General features: G+C 54.2%; 1 protein-coding gene across 1 annotated transcript; it reads right to left on the bottom strand.

Moving 5' to 3' along the window:
* Window positions 1–2,261: 2,261 nt before the first annotated feature.
* On the bottom strand, window positions 2,262–22,188 carry CDCP2 (CUB domain containing protein 2). Its single transcript, XM_049617126.1, has 6 exons — window positions 18,024–22,188; window positions 14,758–15,105; window positions 11,213–11,548; window positions 9,962–10,315; window positions 6,874–7,052; window positions 2,262–4,427 (listed from the first exon to the last, which is right to left on the bottom strand). The coding sequence occupies exons 1-6, from the start codon at window positions 18,100–18,102 to the stop codon at window positions 4,101–4,103; spliced, it is 1,623 nt and encodes a 540-aa protein (XP_049473083.1). The 5' UTR covers window positions 18,103–22,188; the 3' UTR covers window positions 2,262–4,100.
* Between the last annotated feature and the right edge of the window lie 84 nt (window positions 22,189–22,272).

Here is a 22,272-nt window from a genome sequence, read left to right as displayed (position 1 = left end):
CTGTATGGGCGGATGTCCCAGGAGAAGACATCGATGGCAGGCCCTGTTGGTCCAATGGGTGTCTTCGTTCGGAGCCCAAGGACACAGAGGGCTCCTTCCATTGTTGTTCTGAGAGAAGCTGCTAGTGCCATCCAGGTGTCCTGACTAGTAACTTCCCATCCCGCCTTTCCAGCATCGCCCCAACATACCTCCTAGCCCCCCTCCCCAGCCCTCCTTCCCATCCCCATCATGACATACCCTTCCGCACCTTCTTGCATTAGCACCTGCTGTTCCCCACTCCTGGGATGCCATTCCCTGTCTTCTGCCTGATGCGCCTTCCTGGAAGCATGAATCATCCCTCTGGGCTCCTCTTGCACTCACCCGAGCTGAGGCAGCCATTTAAACCTTGTCTTGTTCCCAAAAGTCTTTGAGAGGAAAGCACTTTGTTCGTTTCTGTGCTGGTCTCCCTTTGCCCGTCCAGATCCACTGTCACTCTTCTCCACCCTGCTCTGTGTCCTAGGGAGACTGGCCACACGGACTGCATACCTCTGGGCTCGGCCTGAGGAGCCCCCCGGGAGACTGGAGGGCAGGGGGAGAGCGAGGGGTCCCCTGGCTGGCTGTGTTCCTCCAGGAAGTACTACTTCTCACCGTGAGATGCCTGGTTCTCCCCGCTCCCTGCCCCCCAGGACGCTGAGCTCCTGAGGGAGGGCCGTGTCTGAGCCAGTCTGCGTGTCCGTGCAGAGGGTGGCCCAGAGAAGATACTTGGGAAATGTCCGTGACTCAGACTGCACCGAAGTTCCGAGACTGCCACACACGTGGGATTCGGTGGATGGAGTCACGTGGAGCTCCTCCGTTCATTCACTCAGCCGATCACAGATACTTACTGAAGGGCACGTGTGCCCGGCTCTGGCAGGGGCGGGTGGGATAAAGACTGCCTTCGTGGAGCTGGCGTCGTAGTGACGGGGACAAGGAAAGCACACACACACCTCGCATCATTTCAGACGGCGATACGTCTTACGAAGGAAGGCAAAGGGGTACAAAGTGACAGTCTGGGGGTGGGAACGATTATGGTCTCTTGAAGATCAGCAGGGGAGCTAGGAGTCTGGGGAGACCCTTCCGACTCTGAGATTTGAGGACTCCTCGGGGAAGAGGCCCTCGCCTGGCCGGGGCCTGCCAGCTTCCAGAATCGTACAGGTGGAAGCCCCATGTGGGCGCTCTCCCTGTGTTCTCTCAAGCCTCACGATGACCTCGGGAGGAGCATCTTTGTGCCCCTATTCTGCGCATGAGGAAACTGAGGCTGAGAGAAGTTAAGCAACTTGCCCGAGGTCACACAGAGTCAGGGCGAGAATGGAAATGAACGCCGGTCTGCCTGACCAGGAGGCCAGAAGGCATCTTCCCAGGGCTGGCACTTCCATTTGCCAAGGATTTCCTCATCTGTAACGTTGGCTCTACCGGGACAGGCAGGCGGGAGGACCCGAAGCTCTCGGTTCGGGGTAGGCAGGCCCGAGACCATATAACCAGTGCGGGGGGGGGGGGGGGGGGGGGGGTAAGGGCCCCCCCCTCCCCCAAGGGGAAACTGGTACACGTACACATACCATCAGACACTCTTCCTGGGCCAGGGCGTGTTGGCTAATGGGTATCATTTCAGCCCTTTCATTTCTAATAGACACTGTACCGTCAGAAAGACTGTCATTTCCCATGGCTCAGGCAGGATAATCAACGTGTCAGCTGCCCAGAGGGCTGGGAATGGCAGTATCTGGGCACGTCCATGGGTAAAACCATCCTCTCCCTGTCGGCCGTTCCAGTCCTTTCCCAACCAGACATCGCCCTTGGGTTTGAGAGCTTGGCCTGGGGGCCCAAGAGGCCCCAGCTTAGGAAAGAACTGCCTCTTCTCGGCCTCGCTTCAGCATTTCATCACCTGTGACCTGGCGCAAGGCACTTCCTTCCCCAGACCTCAGTTTCCTCATCTGTGAAATGGGGGCAATTATGTCTGCCTCACAAGGTGGCTTACGTCAGCTGACACAGCTCAAACACTTGCCATGTAGCTGGTGCTTATGAGTCGTCGCTACGACAGTGATGGTGCCAGAGGTGATAATGATGCTTGTTACATTTTAAAAACAGGAACTGTGGCCAGAGAAGGGAATGGGTTCCTGAAGGCCACACAGCAAGCCAGTGGCAAAGTTGGGCCGAGAATTTGGGTTTCTAGGCTGGAGCTTTTGTATGAACTCATAGGTCAAGGTCATAACAGGTTTGTTGAATCCTTCTCAGGTACTGGCCACTGTCATGCATGATCTCAGGCCCCACACAGAACCAATGCAGCGGGTGTTATTTATCATCACCCCTGCTTTGCAGGCAGGAAGGCTGACCTTGGGGGCAGGGGGATGTAATCAGTCTTGTCCAGAGAAACTGAGACCCAGGTGGTTTGTAGGCTGGCAAAGGTAGCTCAGTGGCTAGAGAAATCTGAGAGGGAGAAGGTGGGTGAGAGACAAAGAGGACGGGGTCTCTGCTCCCAACACCCCGGGGTGTCAGTCAAAACTCCCCTGCTGGCACATTATCCTGGCAGACCTCCCTAGTTCATCGTGTTGCTACGATCTTACAGCAAGCTATGAACAGTGGTCCCATTTTGCAGATGGAGATATCGAGGCCCACAGACTCAAAGTGACTTGCCCAGGTTTGCACAATTAATGAGAAGAACTTGGACTTGAACCAGTTCTCCTAATGTCCAGGCAACTCTTTTTCCCTTGCTTAATTTTTTACTTTGTTGGCTTTTCTCACTCTCGTTTTCTCTGCAAGTTACTGTCTGCCTCCCTCTCCCCGAAGCTGCTACACCTGGGTGTAGACATCTCAAAGGCAGGAAATCTCATTTGACTTCTTCGCTGCTGGGTGCTTGGAGCCGGTCACAACAATGGGGACAAAGCTGGAAACAAGTGGATGTTGGTTGGGTTGTTGAAAGAACTATAATCAGGCTCCAATTCACTTACTTGAGCACCGTGGTCAGCATGGTCAAGGTGGAGATTTCTGTTGATTGTGAGTGATTCATTACGCAAATATACGGGTGAGCAGGGGAAAGTGGTGTATTACAACTATATTTCTTTCTTTATTTTTCATTAACAAGGCTGTTCCACTTGGAGCTCTGGGGGGACTGGACCAATTTGCTTGAGGATGCCAGAAAGCACCAGGAACCCAACCCATGCTCCCCGTAGTGTGAACTTAGAGAAACACGGGGATGCTGGAGTAGCTCTGAGTGAAGTCCAATGGCAGGAGAAGGTCCACAGGCTCCAAAGAGAACTCATCTGAAGGGAAACAATGGACTCAACATCAGGGGTGAGGACAAAGACACAGGAACTTCAGTCAGCTTTGCAGTCAAGGATCACGATCTATTTAAGGAAAAACGCCAACATGAAAGAGACACCAGTCCTCAGCTTCCAGCCTCACTGCTGAGCACAGTGTGGGCCCGCCTGTGTTTTATGCAGGGATCTGACCTCGCAGGGCATCGCCACCTCTTCAGACAGGATCCACTGGGATGCGCACGACCAGCCTCCAACAGCGACACCACATGGCGGAGGCTGGGATGACAGCACTAGGTGGGGTTTCGGCTCCCTTTCTCTCTGTTTCTGGAGTTTGGAGGCAGGACTGGCCTGCTGTGGATGAAGTCCTCAAGGTTCCTGAGTCAGTTCAAGAGAGTGGAGGCCCCTATACAGTTACTAAATTTCCTGCCAATGAAGGCTTGTGATGAGCCATTAGTTGGAAAAATAAAAGATGCCCTTGTTTTTATCCTGAGTGGGTAAAGCACTTGTGCAAGTTACAGAACAAGTGACCAGTGACCACAGCTATCCATGATGCCAAGTAACACACACAGGAGTCTTCTTTTCTACTGCAGGCCATCTTTCAAATTAGTAACAATTGCACACACACACAACATGACATAGTTTACAAAGCTCATATCCATTCGTGCTCTTCTCTGAGACTCACACCAGCTCTGTGAGCCTAGGAAACTGAGTCTCGGAGAGGGACAGTGACTTGTCCATGGTCGCCAACAAGTCGATAAAGCCTGGTCTGCTCCTGTTTTGGGGACCGCAAGCTGCCTCCCAGGGAAGCCAGAACCCAGGTCCCTTGCCTGCTCACAGCAGCATCAGGACCACGATGGCAATGACCATGAGGACTCCAGCCAGGATGCAAAGGCCCAGGAAGACAATGTCACTGGTGTCTTGGGTCACCATGGCCACAGGGCCCTCCAGGGCCTCCACCTCATCCCTGGGTGGCGCTTCCTGAAGATGCTCGGCTGTGGCGGCATAGGGCCCCAGCCAGTCGGAGCCAGACAGCAGGTGGATAGAAGCCTCCTTGCGCCGTGGCTCACAGCGGACCTCGTACTCATGGATGTCCTCCTGCCCACCAGCCGAGAAGTCAATGTACAGCACGCTGACGATCACCGACGTGTTGTTCCTCCTCTGTGGGGGGGTCACAGGGCACTCACTCGCACCTGAAGGGGCCAAGGGCTGACCCTGTTCCTCTAGATATGTCGGGACTCAGTGCCAAGGGGGCAGAACCCTAGGAGCCTGGGTTCTAGTCCCAGCTGGGCCACTGACTCCCTTTCTGCTTGGAGCCTCAGTGTCCCCACCTGTAAAAAGGACACCATGGGGATGTCTGGAAGGACAATATCAGTTTTGATGGGTCAGTGCTTGCTCTGGCTTCAAGGAGGCGGGGTCTATGAGAGAGAGTAGCAGCAGTAACAGGGACATTTGCCATGATCCAGCCTCTGTTTCAAGTGCATTATCTCATTTAATTCTCACAGTGACCCTCTCTTATTGGCACCATTAATACCCCCATTTTATAGATTAGGAAACCAAAGCCCAGAAGTTAAATCCCTTGTCTGAGGTCACACGACACACAAGTGACATGGAACTGGAGTCCCTGGCCATCCCAGTGGCACCACCCAGCTTTAGGCAGAGCCGCCGAGGAGTGAAATGTGGGGGGCCTGGCACACTGCTGCCCTCCCTACCCCTACAGATGAGGGAGGCAGGAGGCAGGTTGCCCTCAAGATGGTGGGGTGTTTGGGTCCAGAACTGAGGGGCAGTGTTTTAGTGGGCAGTCTGGCGTGGCCTGGAGCAGGGGGCTGCAGTGGCACAGGGCTAGTCTCCCCACCAACCCCAAGTCTGCAGCAGCTGTTACACCCCTCAGGCTGCCCAACCACCCATGTCCAGTGGTAGCACTTCTGAGCTGATGCTTCTTAACAGCGAAGCTGCCTAACGCAACGCGAGCAAGCAGGGGCAGTCGGCAGCTGTCGTCACTGGACACTGGGCGACCCCTCTGGGGAAGGGTGTGAAAGGGAGTCACAGAGGGGCTTCCAAAAGGCTCGGATTCCAGGTCCCCAAAAGAGGCTTCTGCATGTGCACCCTCAACCTGTCTGCCACCACACCCTCTGGGGAAGACTGATGTCCTAGATTTTTGTGATACAGAATTGGGCTACTGGATGAAGAAAGACAGGACCTGTGAGTGGCAGGGGACCCAGTGAAAGGGTCAAGTGAATCCACATAGTAAAGAAGGGAGAAAAAAAATCACATAAAATGGGGATGAGGGGAAGTTTTAGGGGTTTTCGATGAGTGAGAGACTTGAGGGGAAAAAGCCACACAAGACGTGGTTGGTATTCTGGTTATGAAATCAAGTCTCCAGTGTTTTTTCAGAGATGCACAGAAAGGTTGTCATTGCCTTTGGCTGTTTGAGCTGCGCATCTTTGGAAGCGACCCGATGAAGAGACTGGTCCTCGTGGGTCTAGGACTTATAAGGGTGACACTAGGGATCCAGGAGTCTACGGTTCTCAGCTTTTATGTTTCCCATGATATTGGCTCCAAGATTCCATGATTTTTTGGTTCCAAGTTAGGGTGGTGATTCCATGACTCGGAGACTCCGAGTGTCTGTGATCCCTTATTCTCGACTTCATGGTTCCCTGCCTCTGGGATTCTCTGTCGCCATCATTTCATGGCTCTGTGGAATGAGGACTCAGGGCATGGAGTAGGGGGGAGGGCAGGTCATCTTGGCAGCCAAGACTCTGCCCCCACTTCTCTTTTTCTTCAGGTCTAAAGGACAGAGATTTCCAGGAGGCTGGGGAAGCAGAGGGGCGGGCTGGAGGGGCCAGAGGCATATATTCAGCTAATGTTGGAGGCAGTAGGGTTTGCTGGAAAGTGTGTGATTTCTGCCAAGCCAGTCTGGCACATCCCTGGATACCAAGGCTGGGGATGGGAGCTCCTTCTGGGGGTGGGCGGGGCGGGGGGGATGTCTCTCCTTTCCCCTCCAATCTGTCCTAAGAATACAAACATCCCAGGTGCTTGGGCTGCTGCCAGTGACTCCGAGGGCCCCAAACCTGGAGTCAAAGCCTTGAAAATATAAGGATAGTAGAAAAAACTCATTTATTTGTAAGCCTCACTGCCTTTGGAGGGAAGTGGTTCCTGTTACTTGAAAGGCCCTTTTGTTGTGTGGAGCCCAGGGACGATTTGGATCACGGGTTGGGGAAGGGGTAGCAGGGGGCAGCAAGGGCTGCATGTTAAAAGGGTGGGGACTGGGTGGCGAGGAGTGCCCAGGAGAAGGCAAGGAACAGCAGGAAGGCCTCCGAGGATGGTCAGGGTCAGGGCCTTGCAGGAGGAGCCTTCAGTAGGGGCTTTTGGCCGTCACTGCGCTGTGCAGCGGGGCCCCCTGCTCTGTCTTCCCTGTTTGAGTATTTTGTCATGTCTACACTGAGCAAGTTTGTTGGGGTAAAGCCAAGAGGGGCTGAGTTCTGCACCCGGGCTTGTGGGGTCACTGGAGCCAGAATTCTCAGGAATCGCAGGTGCCTCTCAGCAGGGGTCAGACCCTCTCCCTCACGCCTGCCCTCCTCCCCTCCCCCCCCGCCCCTGCTCCTACCTGAGACTCTGTGCCGCAGGTGTCGAAGCGGGCCTGGATCCGGAAGGTGCTGCCGACTTCCTGGGCGGCACAGCTCCGGCTGCCCAGGTAGACCTTGGTCCGCTCCAGCGGTGCCAGTGCCTGCGCGGAGATCAGGATCTGGAAATCCGTGCGGGAGCAGCTCACGTTCACGGGCACGACTGGGGATGGAGGGAAGGAGGGGCTGGAGGCCTTAAGGGGCAGGTGGTCTGCCCCCAGCACCCCCAGACACCACCCAACGGGTGGTGTGTGGGAAAACCAAGGCTCGGAGAGGGGAGACTCCTATGCAGCCCTATGGGGATGTTTTACACGTGTTACTCCACTTAACTCCATCAGACTGTGAGCTCCAGGGCACGCACCAGGCCCTCTCGTGTCCTTGCAGCCTGGCACAGAACTTGGCAGGGGCCGTGGGGTGCTGAATGAATGAATGAATGAATAAGTGAATATTCTTAACCATAAGAAGAGCTACATTTGCTGATCTCTTTGCGATGTGCCAGGCAATTCATTCAATCATTTAACACATATTTATTGATGGCCCGCTATGTGCGGGCACAATTCTAACAGGCACCATGGAAACAGAAACAGAAGAAAAGAGCCCAAACTCCCTGCCTTCTTGGAGCTTACATTCTAGTTGGGTGAGGCGGCAATACATACGTAAAATAAAATACATGTCAGAGTGGGCTGAAAGAAAATCAAACAAAAAAGAAACAGGGAAAGCAGGGGATATGTGGGGAGGTGGGGGGAGCAGAACAGTAGTTTTGCAGAGGGTGGTGAAGGAAGCCTCACTCTCTCCCCACGATGACTCCATGAGGTGGACACAACTAAACCCATTTTACAGTTTCGGAAACTGAAGCTCTGAGAGGTGAGGCTGTTTGCGGTGGTTGCGTTGGGATTTTAACCGTTATTGAGTTTATAGGATCTAGTCTTTGGGTATCTCCCCACCCTATACACACAGGATGGGGTGATGTTTTGTGACTGGGTGTATTTTGTATTTGAGCATGTGTATTGGGGGGGGTGGGCCGTGCTGGCTGGGGCGGGGGCAGTGGAAGGGGAGGAAGGGGTGGCTGGTGGGAGGGAAAGGGAAGAGCTGGCAGGCAGAGGCCTGGAACTCTCAGCCCCTCTCCGGGAAATGCCTCAGACATATTTCAGCCTCTGGTGTCTGGGCAGTCGGGGATTTATGGGCCCGCCGTCTCCCACGATGATCTCGGTGGCGCTGAACTGTGTGTCACCCCTGATTGATGCCGAGCTTGTCCTCCAGCCGGGAGGCCGCCTGCAGCCTGGGCCACATCTGGAGCCTGGCCCAGCGTGAGTGCCCCTGTCTGACCCTGGGCTCCCATGGGGATCTGGGGAGGGTGGTGGGGTGGGTGGGAGTGGGGCTCCTGGCCCTGGAACAGAGCCAGGATTTGAGCTGCCCCACCCTCAGTCTCTGGAGGAACCAAAAGGAAAAGGGGCTTGTCCAAGATCCCACAGAGCTGGGAGAGGACCCATGCCCAGAAACAAGACTATTAGAGCCAAAGGGGATTTTAAAGATCCTTCAGCCAGTGTCCTCATTTTACAGATGGAAAAACTGAGACCCGCAGAGGAAAGACAACTTACCAGTTGGCTGTGGCAGATCCCATGGCACCTGGCTCTCTGGAGTGAAACTCTAGAAGGGGTTGCTCTAAAAAGGGACAGCTCTCCTCCCCCAGTTTATGGATGGAAACAACTGAGGCCCTGGAGGGTGGGTCTTCCCAGGTCACTTTGCTGCCACTAGATCGCTGAGGCTCTGCTGTTTCCCTCCCCATCACCACTTGTGTTGGGGGTAAGGATGGAGGGGAGATGTTTTGAATGCAGACCAGGCCTGAGACACAGGAGGGAAAAAAATCCACCCTCAGCAAGCATGTGCTCAGAGTCAGGCACTGGGACCTGTTTGCCTCATTTCATCTGAATGACCACCTACCTAGGGCACTTACCAACCCCTTGTACAGATGAGGCCATTGGATGGCTGGTAAATGGCAGCATTTGGATGTGGCCCTGGTCTGTCTGAGCTCAGCCCTGACTCCCTCCCCTCGGGCCCCGCTCAGCCACAAAGGAGGCAGGCATGAGTTCTGGTCCTGGCTGTGTCCCCACTGCCTGTGTGACTGTGGTGGTCTTTCCTCTCTCTGGACCTCCCTTCCCACATCTGCACAATGAGGAGCTTCTCTCTGCTCAGACAGAGGGCAAAATGGGTCCAGAGCACAGGCATTTCTGGGCCCATGGCCCAGGGAAGGGGATGAGAAGACAGCAGAGATGGTGGACGCTGCTGGCTGGCAACTCTAATGGGCACGATGGAAGCTGGAAAAGCCCAGTACCAGCTTCCTCAGCTGCCTCTGAAGCTAGGCATGACTATCTGACCAAGTTCAAACTCATGAGACCAAGAAGTCTTTTCAGGGCTTCTGAAAATCCTTTTGCTTTCCTAATAATGGGACATTTGTAGCTGGCATCTCCCCTACCCTCTTCCAGCCTGGAACACGGACATGATGTCTGGAGTCGTAGCAGCCATCTTGCAGTCAGAAGGCCAAGAGAATCCCAGAGATACCGGCTGAGACAGTGTTAAAGTCCCTGAACCAACAAAGCAGCTGCCTAGCTGGAGACTTCTTGTTATGTGAGGGGAAAAAAGGCCATTTGTGCAAGCCACTGTCAGTCAGGATTTATGACAGACACAAGCAAAGCTTGTTGGCATCTCCATGGTTATGCCAATTGTTTATCATAAGTAACGTGGCCATATTTTGTGGACTGCCCCTGGATACATAGGATAAGCCACAGCTCAAGAGAGGCCAGGGGCCCCAGGGGGAAAGAGACAGATGGGGTCAGGGCGATTAGGGATCGTGGAGTTGGAAACTGGAAAGGCAGAGCCCTGTGGTAGTAGAAATAAGCAAGGGCCACACTGGCAGGTCTCAGAGGTCCCAGGGCAGCAGGTGGCCATGCTGTAGCCACACGGGAAGAGGCTGAGGACACCAGCTGGTGGGTTGGAGAGAGGAAGCTACAAAGACCTGGGACCCCAGCCTTGCCCTCCCCCATCAGCACACCCACACCCTCGACCCCAGCTGACCTCCAATGTAGGCCACAGAGAAGCCCCTTCGGGTGGTGCTGCGGTCTGTGTGCAGCAGAAGCAGAAGCTGGTTGTGACTTGAGGTGACTGGTGCTGGCAGGTGGTGGCCACACCAATTCCCCAGGAGGGGCGCCTCCTCACTGGCCCCATCAAAGGCCGCCAGATGGTCAAAGTCGCAGGTCCTGGTCAGGCTGCTGGGACCCTCCAGATCCAGGTCCAGAAAGAACACCTTGACCCGGTAGCCAGGAGGCAGGCGGATGGTCCAGTGGCAGTGGATGTTGTTAGGGTAGGAGCTGGGGTACTGTGGACTGGAGAAGTTGCCTCGCACAGCCGTGTACACTTCCTGGCATTCTCCTGGATTGGGGAGAGAGGGACAGAGGAGCAATGATGAGAAGGGTGGAGACTGTCACCCTCTGCAGTACAGCTGGGGCAGTGGGCGCCATAAAGGTCCTAAAACCACCCTGGCAGGGGATGGGCACCATGGCCAGTAAACCAGACAATTGATCCCAAAGCCTGCTTTACACTGAAACTGGCTGGGAGCTGGGACTCTCATTCCAGTTGGAAGTCCACGAGGGCTGGCCCCATCAGGAATTCAGTAACAGGACCTAATACGTGTCCTCAGAGTGGAGACCAAACTTGGACTTGACAGACAAGGTGGCTCATCACCTGACCTTGCTCATTTTCTCACTGCCCCTCTCACCCAGCCCTACCTCCCAGCCTCACCAAACATCCAGCATACAAGCACACTAAGCCCTCTCTGTCCTCTGTGCTTTTGCACATGCTGACCTCTCTACCTGGAATACCCTTCCCTTCCTTCAGCCTCTGGCTAACTCCTTCAAAACACTACTGGATTCTCTTCTCCTCCAGGAAGTCATCCATGATCCTTACTGTTAGCACCGATCCCAGTGGGTTTTCATTGTCTGTTTCCTTCTCCGTCTCCTCCACTGTCTAGTTCACTTCACTGTCAAGAGTTCATTCATTCATTTGTACAAACATTAATTGAATCCCTTCTATGCGGCAGGTACAAAGACAAACCCGTAGGAACTCACAGTCAGGGGAGATCAATGTGCAGAGCACAAACATAAATGAGAGTGTTAGATCATTGCTAAAGGAGTTGAAAGAAGGGACTAACTCTGACTCAATCAGGAAGACTTCAGAGAGGCGGAGACATGCTTATGCCTTCGTACTGGCCGGGCAGGGACAGACACAGCATGCACGGGGGACTCAAGGTGTAGCCCCAGCCCCTTCTACCTGAGAAGTAGTAGGCCTTGAAGCCCCGACCTCCAATGTTAAAGTCGGACTTGAAAACCACCTGTAGCTCGTGGCCCAGCGACACGAGGGTGGGGGGCCTGGTGCTGCCACAGTAGTGATGCCCGTGGGCAGGGCCGGGCCCCCCAAGGACGACCACGTAGTCATAGGTGCACTCCTCATTGCCCTCCATCTGGAAGTCCGCGAACACCAGCTTGACAGTGGCGGGGCCGGCGGCCCGGATCACCCAGCGGCACTCCACGTTGTTGGGGTAGCTGTCGGGGTACTCGGGGCTGGTGAGGACCCCCGAAAGGCCCGTCAGGACGCCGCCACACACATCTGCAAGGAAGCCCTTCTTAACTGACCTTTCTTCCTCCCCGTGGTCCCCTGGACCCCTTCCCTTGGGAACCGGACACCCCCCAACGTGCCGCTCCCACAGGTATGTCATGGGAACCTCGTCACCATCCCCCGTGCACTTGCTAAGCGTCAGGCACGGGCCCAGCACTTAGCACCTACACAGTCTTCTGACACCATTACCATCACCCTAGAGAAATGCTCAGTGGTTCTCCCCACTTTATGGTTGAGAAAATGGAGGCACAGAGAAGGTAAGTAACTTACTTGGGGGGGTTGGAGTTCACCCAGATAGCCCCTGAGACGAGGGTCCGAGCACAAGGAGTTTATTTGGGAGACACGGGGTGCCCCATGTGAGGAATGAGGGAGCCAGGGTCACTAAAGGGTATTCTTAGGCCAGCTGCTGAGCCCTGTTGGGGAACTCGGGGGAAGGGTGTCAGGCACACGCCTCAGAGTTCTGTCACCCGAGAGAAAGGAGCTGGGGCGTTTGTACACCAACCCCTGAGAGTCCAGGCCGAGGCTGCTGGGGATACAGGTGACCAACCGAGACTTCAGAGGAAGCCTTCAAACAGAGACACGGAGGTTGGCAGGAGCCGCTGACGTGGCGAGGCCCCAGGAACACGGGCAGGGCTCTGACAGCGGGTCACCCAGCTGGTAACAGGGAGAGCCGGAATTGCCTGATTGCAGAGCCCGGGCCCTTGACCTGCTGCTTCTCACTGTCCCCTCCTGTGAGGCCCATGGGGCACAGAGCCTGAGGTTTCTGAGTTCAGGAGTGTTCTCAGACCTCTGTGACAGATGCGCAAGCTGAGGCTTGGAGAGAGGATCTGATGAAGTAGAGATGGACTTGGAATGGGCTTGTGGTCTGAGGCTTGAGATGTCCTCTCAGCTCTGTCTTCTCTTAGGGGTGTGGCCCCGGGCAAGTGACCCCTGAGCCTCGTGGGAGTAGGAGAGGTCAGAAGACCTGCCCGGCCTGATCCACCAGGCTCGGGCTCATGCAAGAGTCTAAGATGCTGGCGAAAGCCCTCTGGAAGCCAGAGCAGCCAGCACAATTAGGAGGTGGGTGATGACGAATGACCCGACCAGCTGGAGGCCACCGGCAGGGAGGGGCACGCTGGTATTTCCCAAAACTCCAGAATCTCACCCCAGGGCACGGCTTTGTGAACCGGGCACTAACTACACTGGGCTGGGCGGTTAAGGGCTTGACTTCTTGTCTCAGCATTTCCCCCTCCCACAGCCATGTAACCTTGGGAAGCCACACTCCCTCTCTGCTCTCAAATTTATTGTTTGTGAAACGAGAGAGCATGTTTGACAGTCGCAAGACCCTTTTCAACACTAACACCCTTAGCTGAGGCTTTCAAACCATGCTCTGGGGGTTCACAGGAGCCACCTGGGGCATCTGTCTGCTGGCATGTGGGGCAAGTTTCACTCTTATGCTGTATTCAGACTATCTTTAATGCACTGAAAGACAGCGTCCACAGTCACAGGTCATATATAAACACTTCACTCGTTGGAGGCCATCAATATTGACTTATGGTTTCAGTGATTGACATATAATAAGTAAATGCTAGAGACATGAACTTACAAAATACAGTAAAGGCATACCAATAAAATATTGCCTTCCTCTCTTTTACATATAGGGGATTAACATAAGGTTCCATTTGCTATACAGGTACTTCTGTTTTGTTTTTTTTTTAATTTTTTTTTTTCAACGTTTTTTATTTATTTTTGGGACAGAGAGAGACAGAGCATGAACGGGGAAGGGGCAGAGAGAGAGGGAGACACAGAATCGGAAACAGGCTCCAGGCTCCGAGCCATCAGCCCAGAGCCCGACGCGGGGCTCGAACTCACGGACCGCGAGATCGTGACCTGGCTGAAGTCGGATGCTTAACCGACTGCGCCACCCAGGAGCCCCAAGGTACTTCTGGTTTTAAAAATGTTGGAAAACATCGCTCATGGTATTATGATTTTGATACCCTAACATTTAAAAAACCTAAGGGTCGGGGTGCCTGGGTGGCTCAGCTGGTTAAGCGTCCGACTTCAGCTCAGGTCATGATCTCGCGGTCCGTGAGTTCGAGCCCCGTGTCGGGCTCTATGCTGACAGCTCAGAGCCTGGAGCCTGTTTCGGATTCTGTGTCTCCCTCTCTCTCTGACCCTCCCCCGTTCATGCTCTGTCTCTCTCTGTCTCAAAATAAATAAATTTTAAAAAATAAAATTAAAAATTAAAAAAAAGAAAAACCTAAGGGTCTAGGGGCACCTGGGTGGCTCAGTCAGTAAGGTGTCTGACTTCGGTTCAGGTCATGATCTCACAGTCACACTGGGCTCTGTGCTGACAGCTCAGAGCCTGGAGCCTGCTTCCAATTCTGTGTCTCTCTCTGCCTCACCCCTGCTCGGGCTCTGTCTCTCTCTCTCTCTCAAGAATAAATAAACATTAAAAAAAAATTTTTTTTAAACCTAAGCATCCAAAACTATGATGAGATCAGTCTGTGATTCTTGTGCTTTCTCATTCCACAATTCTGTGCCTCTAAAGCCAGCTTGGGGAGCAGTCCCACCTGAGCCCCCTAATTGCTGTCGGTAGACCCTGTGTGCCAGGAGCCTCTGTGGTTGTCTATTGCTTGAGCTAACATGATTTAGGCCCTTGGTTTGGGCCTTGGGAGAAGGGAGGAGGTTTGAGCGTATGCAGAGAGGCCTAGAGACAGGAGGAATAAGTCAAGGAGGAGGCCTCTGCCCCCCTCACTAGACTATGGGGCAGGTTTCCAGCCTGGTTGAGGGAGGGAGGGTTAGGGACCTGCAATATAAGAGGCATTAGGAAAGACTTAGGGAGGGAGAGTGTCACCAGCCCCACACAGACCCATGCATATCTTATACTCTGGAGGACTTGGGTTGGGATGGGAGGGGTCTCTTGCCCATCCCCAGAGCATGGCGTCCTCTCTTTTGTCCTGATGCCATGGCATGGGATAAGAAGGATGATGGCAAATGCAAGAGGACAGCGAGACCCTCCTGGGGACTCCCAGGACTACTGCCGTGAAGGTGGGAACCCACAACCACCATGACCACAGCCAGAGGCTGCCTTTGCCCCCGAACTGCGACAGCAGGGTCACCCAGGCTCTGGAGCAGCCTGCAAGTCTCGCCTTAGCCCACTTCTCTTCCTCCCCCCTGCCCCTGCAGGGCCACCCTCTCCCCTGCCAGGATCCCCTTGCCTTTCTGGTAGCCAGCAGAAAAGCCGCGGCTGGCCACGTGCTTGTCTGAGTGGAAGACGATGGACATGACATGCCAGGAGGAGGTGAAGGGCGGCGGGGGCACCCGGCCGCAGAACCTCCCCAGCAGGTTGCCCTTGTCTCCTGAGGCGCCGTTGTAGACCTCCAGGTAGTCGAAGCCACAGGCGTCATGGTACTCCAGGTCGAAGGCGTGGAAGGTGAGCAGCACAGAGGAACCCTCGGCCACCACAATCAGCCAGCTGCACTCTGTGTTGTAGGGGTAGAGCCTGGGGAAGTTGGGGCTGGAGAAGTTTCCGGAAGGTGCTGAGAGCACACCCCCACATTTAACACCTGGGGCAAGAGGGAAGAATGGCTCAGTCAGTGCTGAGGTCCTGGGGGATGGGCCCAGCTACAAAGCTGGGTCTTTGGGATGGGCTGGGCTGAGGGAGCATGAGGCCACGACCCTAAATCAATTCATTTATGCCTATGTGTGCTCATTCATTTGCTTATTCCTCAAATACTTATCAAGCATTCTTTTATTTATTCAACAAACATCATCTGAGTGCCAGGCAATGTTCTAGGTGCTGCGGTTACAGCAGGAGCAGAACAGACAAAAATTCTTGCCTTCGTGGAATTTACATTCTGGTGGGGAACATGGATGATAAACACAGTAAGTAAAATATAGAGCATATTGAATAGTGATTAGTGCTGTGGAGAAAAATAAAGCAGGGAAAGGAGATAGGAAATGTCAGGGTGGACCTATAATTTTAGATAAAATAGAACTATGTGCCAGACCCTACACGTGCGCAGTGAGGAATTTAAACATTACAAATGATAATACCCCCGCCCTGAGTGAAAATGCGCACAGCTTGTTGCGGTTAAAAGTACATTCTCATATGCACATATTTGCTTATATTTTAAAAAAGAAAACAATGGAAGGAAACATAAAGGTGATTCTCTGTCAGGGGATGGAGTAAACAGAGGGGAAGAAAAGGCATGCTGTCTAGACCTCTTTCAGTGCGACTTGTTTTATGATTTTGACTTTATAATCATGAATAACTTTTAATATAATTTTTAACTTGGCAAAAAAAAAAAGAAGACATTTTTAAGTAATCCCTAAATATTCCAAACTGAAACAAATAAACTTAGCCATATATCAGGTTGGAGGCACATTCACATGGGGAAAAATGATTCCAAATGACGTGGAAATACGCTTTTTTTTGACTGTATGTTCCTAGTGGGATATATCCCCAGCACAAAATGAACCACGAAGAAATCTGAAATATGACTCAGTAGACTTACTATTTGAATAACAGTCAGTAGTGCTATTTTATAGTATTTTATAAATCGGAATAAAGCATGTATGTTAATGTCAATAGAAGCTAAGACGTTCAGTGTAAGAGGAGAGCAATACAACCATAAAGTTAAAAAATTAAATAGAACACTTGTGGTCCTCGATTTGAATTGAAATTAAGATTTATTTTTATTTCTAAAAAAATTAGTTTCCTAGCTCTGTTCACTGAAAAGGTCAAAAAGCATGTAGCCAGGCCTGTGCTGACTCAGAATGGGTGTCTCCCTGGGGAGAGCACTGTGGAACGGGGAGGGGGGGGTTGGTCAGGGGCTGGGAGTTAGGCAAATGAGACAAAGCCAAGCAGTGTGACTGCGGCCACACAGGGGCTCTGGGGGCCAGAGGGAGGGAGGCCAATCTTGCTGGGCCAGCACTGTTAGGGGAGGGACAAGATTCACAGGGAAGGTGATACTTGAGTCTGACCACAGGAGGAACAAGAAGGTTGTTAGTTGGGGACAATTCGGAGGGAGGAATTGACGTGAACAAAACTCTCACGGTCACTTAGACTCCCCCAGCCTCAGTCACGCATCTGGGAAATGGGGTGGCTGCAAGCACCTGGGAGAAAGGGCTGCAGAAGCACACCCCGCTCAGGTTGTCAGCTCCCTGCTGGCCCCCGCAGCAGGCTGGGGCAGGAACCGTGTCTGATTCATCCTTTATGGTAGGAGGACAGAGGGACATTCTGTCCAGTGCCTGTCCTTGTACTTCCCCCGGCCCTGCCCACGGGACAGGAAAAGCCCTGGGAGTGTTGGAGCAGAATTCCTGTGGCCAAGGAGGCCTCAGGCGCCAGCACAAGGGGAGGCCGTGTCCTCCAGCAATCAGCCAGCCACCCGGGACCCCAGGGTCACCCCAGGGTCACCCCAGGGCCACTGAAGCCCCAGAGGCTGGAAAATGGGAACAGCTAGCTTCTCCCCCTACAGGAAGGAGTGAGACGCCTGCATACCCAGCCCACCTCTGCCACCAACTAGGTGAGTGGCACCGTCACTTTCCCTTCTTGGAGGCCCACCCGAACCTGCAGGAAAACCAGGCAGAGGGCTGTTTGCTGAGCACCTGTAACATGCACGCCCCTTGAAGACCAGTGAGGTGACACCCCACCCCACCCCCGCCCCTGGCTTCACAGACACACAACGCTTACAGGGCTGGAGCAGCACAAAGCCACCCGGGACCGGGGTGCAGGCAGAGGGCTCTGCGAGCTCCAAGAAGGGAGCATCTGAGGCTGACGAAAGCGTGTGGAAGTCTTCCTGGAGGAGGTGATGTTTGACCTGAGTTTGATAGATGACCCAGAGGTTCTCAGATGGAAAAGGAGAAAAGGGACCTTCCAGACAGAGGGCACAGTGGGGTGAAAGCTCTGAGGGAGAAGCATTTCCAGAAGGGGGGTATATCCTCTGCCAGGACATGGGATGCCCAAGGGACACAGGGAACCGAGGCTGGATATTACGGAGATTAGGGCCAAACCTGAGAGACACTGAATGCCATTAGGAGGGACTGTGATTTCACCCGCTGGCAGTGGGGAAGTACAGCAGGCTGTCAGGAGGAGAGTAAAGGCTCCCTCTGGCATTAAACCTTCAGTTGTTCTCTGAGCCATTCCCTTAGCCCTTGGTAACTATGCCTCCTTGGACAGGTTACTTAACCTCTCTCTCTGCCTCAGTTTCTTCACCTGTGAAATGGAGAACTCATGCCCACCTTGAAGTTTGCCGTGAAGATGAAATGCAGTCATATTTGTGAAGCACCCAGCACATGGCAGGCACCCCGTAAATACCGTCTTCCACCATCTCAGAAACAAATACATCCTCAACTCAGCCAACTCCCTCCATATGGCCTCCTGCTTTCTGTCCTCCCACATGGAAGCCTCCTGAGGCCCTGGCAGCCACCTGGCCACTCGTCTACCCCCTCCCAGAGCCCGCCTGTCCTCAGGAGCTCCTACCTGTCATGGCTTGGGCCCCGGGGCCTGGGCCTAGCAGAGCCACTGCCAGCAGCAGACAGGACCCCAGCTCTGCCAGCATCTCCTCGCCGGGGCCCCCACAGGTCCGTAGAGCTCGGGGCAGGCCAGGATCTGAGGGTCTGGAGCAGGGGAAAGACAGGTGAGGCTGAAAAGGTCTCTAAGTTAATGGCGACCTGAATAATTCATCAGCCCCTCGAATTAGTAAGCCGATCCCCAGGTGCTTCCTTCATTCCACTCTAAGGTGACGGATCTAGTGTCACCAGGTTTACACATTCTGAGATCTGCACTGGCCACACCGCATCAGGAAGGGAAGCAACTTCGGGAGGGAAGGGAATTTGGTGGTGGAGAAAGGGCATGAGTTTGGGGGCTCGGCAGATCTGGCGTCCGCTCCAGCTCAGCCTCTAGCTTGCCAGGTGGCCAGGTGGCCTTGAACAAGTCATCTAGCTCCTCTGGGTCTCAGTCTTACTCATCTGTCCAGTGGGGCCATTCAGCCCTGCCTACAGGGCTGTCACGGAAATGGGACGGGGTGACGTGTCTTGCAGCCAGGTCGTGGGTGTTTGCTACGGGCTTTCCCATCCCCGCCCATGGGGGGTGCTGACGGGAGGCTCTGATTAGTGGGACCGGTGGGATGAGCATCCCTCAGACATGCTCAGATTAGCTCAGAGGGAGAGTGAAGGAGGTGGTAGTGGACAGCTGATGAGGGAAAAGTCTTTTTCACGGAAGAAGGCAGCTGGAATAACAGAATGGGAAGATAGTAGTGCGCACCTCCTAATGCGATCACAGATCTGGGCCGCGGTGGAGATTCTGGCCAAGAATCTTAGATATTCCCTCATCTGGTCCACAAACCCTGCCTGAACATCACTCTGCGCCAGGCTGTGTGCTAGGAGTCAGGCTGTAGAAATGCCCTCAAGGGCTCTGCGTCTGACAGGAAACAGGATCTTTCTACTTCCTCTAGGAGCCCCATTTGGTTCAGTTCAGCCCAGGGCTCGTTCGCGAAGCTCCTTCTCTGTGCAGAGCGTACACCAGGACAGGGCATCTGAGGGTAACACGGCATGTTCCTGCCTCCCAGTGAGGAGGCTGGGCTCTGCTGACGAGATCTGAATCCTGACTCTGCCTCTCCTGCAGGGTGGGAGCAGCCTGGAAAAGTCGCCCAATCTCTCTGAGGCCCAGCCTCCAGAGCGTGAAGAGGAAAAGACAGTAGCTCGTCACTCCCTGAGAGGATACAATGAGATGGTGCACGGGAAGTCTTAGCTGGCGCCTGGCTCCGCGCATGGGAGGAAGCACGATTTTTATTTACCTCAGAGGAACTCAGACGGCCATCTGCCAGACCACATGTTGCCTCTGGCCCATCCTTGTGTCAGGAGGTCCCCGGGGAGCCCTTTGCTGGCAGCATGAGAAGCCACCTGGAAGGTGTTCAGCAGAGAGCATCGGGATTGGTCAGGCCTGAGAGACTGGCTTACCTGTGGGACTTGATTGGCAGCTACAGAAAGGTTCCACTGTCCTGGGCCATCTGAGGGGACGGGAGCTTTTATTAAACACCCACTGTGTGTATGAGAGAGAGCGCTGACCTAGTGCCTGCTGGGTGCTGGGCCTGGTGCCAGAAGCCTCACGTCCCTGTGCTTGCGCCCTTCTAATTTCACAGGCGCACATTAGACTCCCTGTCTTACAGAGGAGGTAACTAATACCCAGAGGGTTTGAGCCTGCTGTCTTGGGTCGAGTTGCTCTGCAGGAGGGCTCTGTGACAAGGGTTTAAGGGCAAGCAGCTTATTTGGGAGGTGATCCAGGAAGCACAGGCAGGGGCGTGGGGAAGTGAGACAGGGTTGAGAAGAAGCCAGTTGAGGGTATGTTGACGAGCAGCTACCATGGTGGGCAACCCGCATGCACACTTCCGGCAGATGGTGTAGACTATGGCCTCAAGTTGTACCGGTGAGGGGCAAGGAATGGCTCCAAAGCACAGGGGTTGCAGGCAGAAGCTGTCTGCATGCCTGGAACGGTGAAAACCAAGATGCAGGCGGGGCTGTGATGGCATCGGCTGAGCCACGCAGAATGGAAGACTGTCACCGTCATCACGACTACACCCTCGACCTGCTATCCCTTGGATCACTCACCTCTGAAATGTTCATCCTACCCTTGAAACAGCCGTCTCTTTCCACACTCCCTGCAACCTCTAGTCTCTTTTCCCTGTGCTTGTCCCACACCTGGCATACCCTTTGCCTCATCTTGGGCTTAGATTCCAGGGTGTGACATCTGCGGGGCAAGCCCAGCTGGCTGTATTCTCACCTGCCGTGGACCCCCGAGCACTGCTGGGCAGCGCTCCGTCACCGTGCGGTCAGCACTTGTGCCTGGTCAGCATCTCCAGCCTCTTCTCGGGTCTCAGTTCCACCCCCAGCCTCTCCGTGTTTCCGTAGGTGGCTCTGTCTCTGACCCTCCATGGACATCATCCCAGATGGTCACTAGTCTCCCCTTGCAGACAACCCCAGCCCCTCCAGCAGAAACAAAGAGATGGAAAGCAGACACCCCGTCATCTCCCACCCTGTCTCCAAGTGTTCATCTGTCCCTTCCCTCCAGCTGCAGGATGGTTCCACATCCTGTCCGAGGCCAATTCTACCTCCTACGCCCAGCGCCTGCCCCTCTCACTGACTCTGGGACCTAACCCTCCATTAGCTCCCCTCTCTCTGGGTCCCCAGCCTCTCCTGCCTGGCTTTCCTTCTGTCATCCACATTTAGGCACACGGACGCCTCCCCATCATGGGGGTGGGTAGGGATACAAACACTTTTCACAAACCTGTGTTTCCCTCCAGCTCCCACCCTACCCATCTGCTGGCTGTCAGAGCCAGGCTTCTTGAGAGCAATGTCTACACTTCTTATCTTCACTTTCTTCCCTCCCCTCCCTCCTCTAGGGTCTACAGGGCTGCCGGCGTAGTGCTACCACAACAAAACCAGGATTTGGTTAGCAAAGAGCAAGGCACAGAAGGCTGTTGTGTTGGCAACTGGCAGTAACCACCAGAGTGCCCCTCAGAATCTATAGTGGACTCATTGTCACCCTCCACCCCTGTTGCCCCCAAACTTGCTTCTCCCCTGGGATTTCCTATTCAAGGTGGTGGCACCACCAACCCACAAGCCAGAAATGTAGCAGCTGCCTCGGCTTCCCTGCCCCTTATCCCCACGTACACGGTCCGTGCTTGAGCTTGGTGACCACTTTAGGCTCTGAGGCAACTTCTGAAGCCACCGCTGGCCACACTTACCACCTCGCCCCTGCCTGACGATGGCAAACTCCTCCCTGGCCTGCGTGCCTCTGCTCTTGTCTGCTCTCTTCCCCTCCAAACTGCTCTCTGCCCCGATCTCTCCAAAATGCAGGTCTGACTGCATCACCCCTCTGCTCAGGATAAGATCCCAAGTCCTTTGCTTGGCATTCATGCTTCTTCAGGACATGTCAGACTTTCTTCCCGTCTTGAGTTCCACACCCCAGCCACCGGCATCTCTCTCACTCTTCATGCTCTGTTCCTTGAGCCTGAACTGCCCCTCTTTCTGCTCCATCGTCCCTTGATGGATGTTGTCATCTCCTCCAGGGAGTTGCCCTGTCCCCACCCCAAGCTGGGAGAGTGCTCCCTCTCTGGGTGCTCCCCTAGCACAGCGAGGGCCACCTGACTCTTTTACGAACATCCTCTGTCTTTTGGGGCTTTTCGCTCCAGTGCCTCCCACGGGGCTTGGCCCAGGGCACATCATCTCATTGTCTCCGTCCCCACTGCACACCTGCCCCTAGCACATCCTAAGTGCTCAGCAGCCATTGACGGATTGAACTACTCAGGAACACACAGCTAGGAAGCATCCCTATCAATTTGAGCCCATGTTCATCTGTGCCCAAAGCATGTCCTTTTAAATCCCCCCTCTGCCCCAGGGGGAATGGCAAGGGTCTGGTGTGGTTTTGCCTGGCAACTCCCAGAACCAAGACCATGTGGGTTCAGATTGCAACTCTGGCAGCTACTAGCTGTGTGATCTTGGGCAAGTCACTTCGCCTCTCCAGGCCTCCGTTTCCTCAGCTGTGAGATGAGAGTGGCTACCTGTCAGGCATTGTGAGAACTAGATGGCTAAGGCATGTGGAGTGTGAGGAAGAGTGCCAGTCCCACTAAGCTCGGGTACATGCTCTCCCTTATCCTGCCTTCTGTTTGCGCAGACCCCAAAGGCTACACAGACCTCAGGTCTGCTAGTACTTTTCAACTCTCCTGGAAGTC

The sequence above is a fragment of the Panthera uncia genome, assembly GCF_023721935.1.
Source record: "Panthera uncia isolate 11264 chromosome C1 unlocalized genomic scaffold, Puncia_PCG_1.0 HiC_scaffold_4, whole genome shotgun sequence".
Classification (NCBI taxonomy): domain Eukaryota; kingdom Metazoa; phylum Chordata; class Mammalia; order Carnivora; family Felidae; genus Panthera; species Panthera uncia.
The sequence above is the reverse complement of the archived record's forward strand: the minus strand, read 5'-3'. Positions and strand labels throughout refer to the sequence as shown.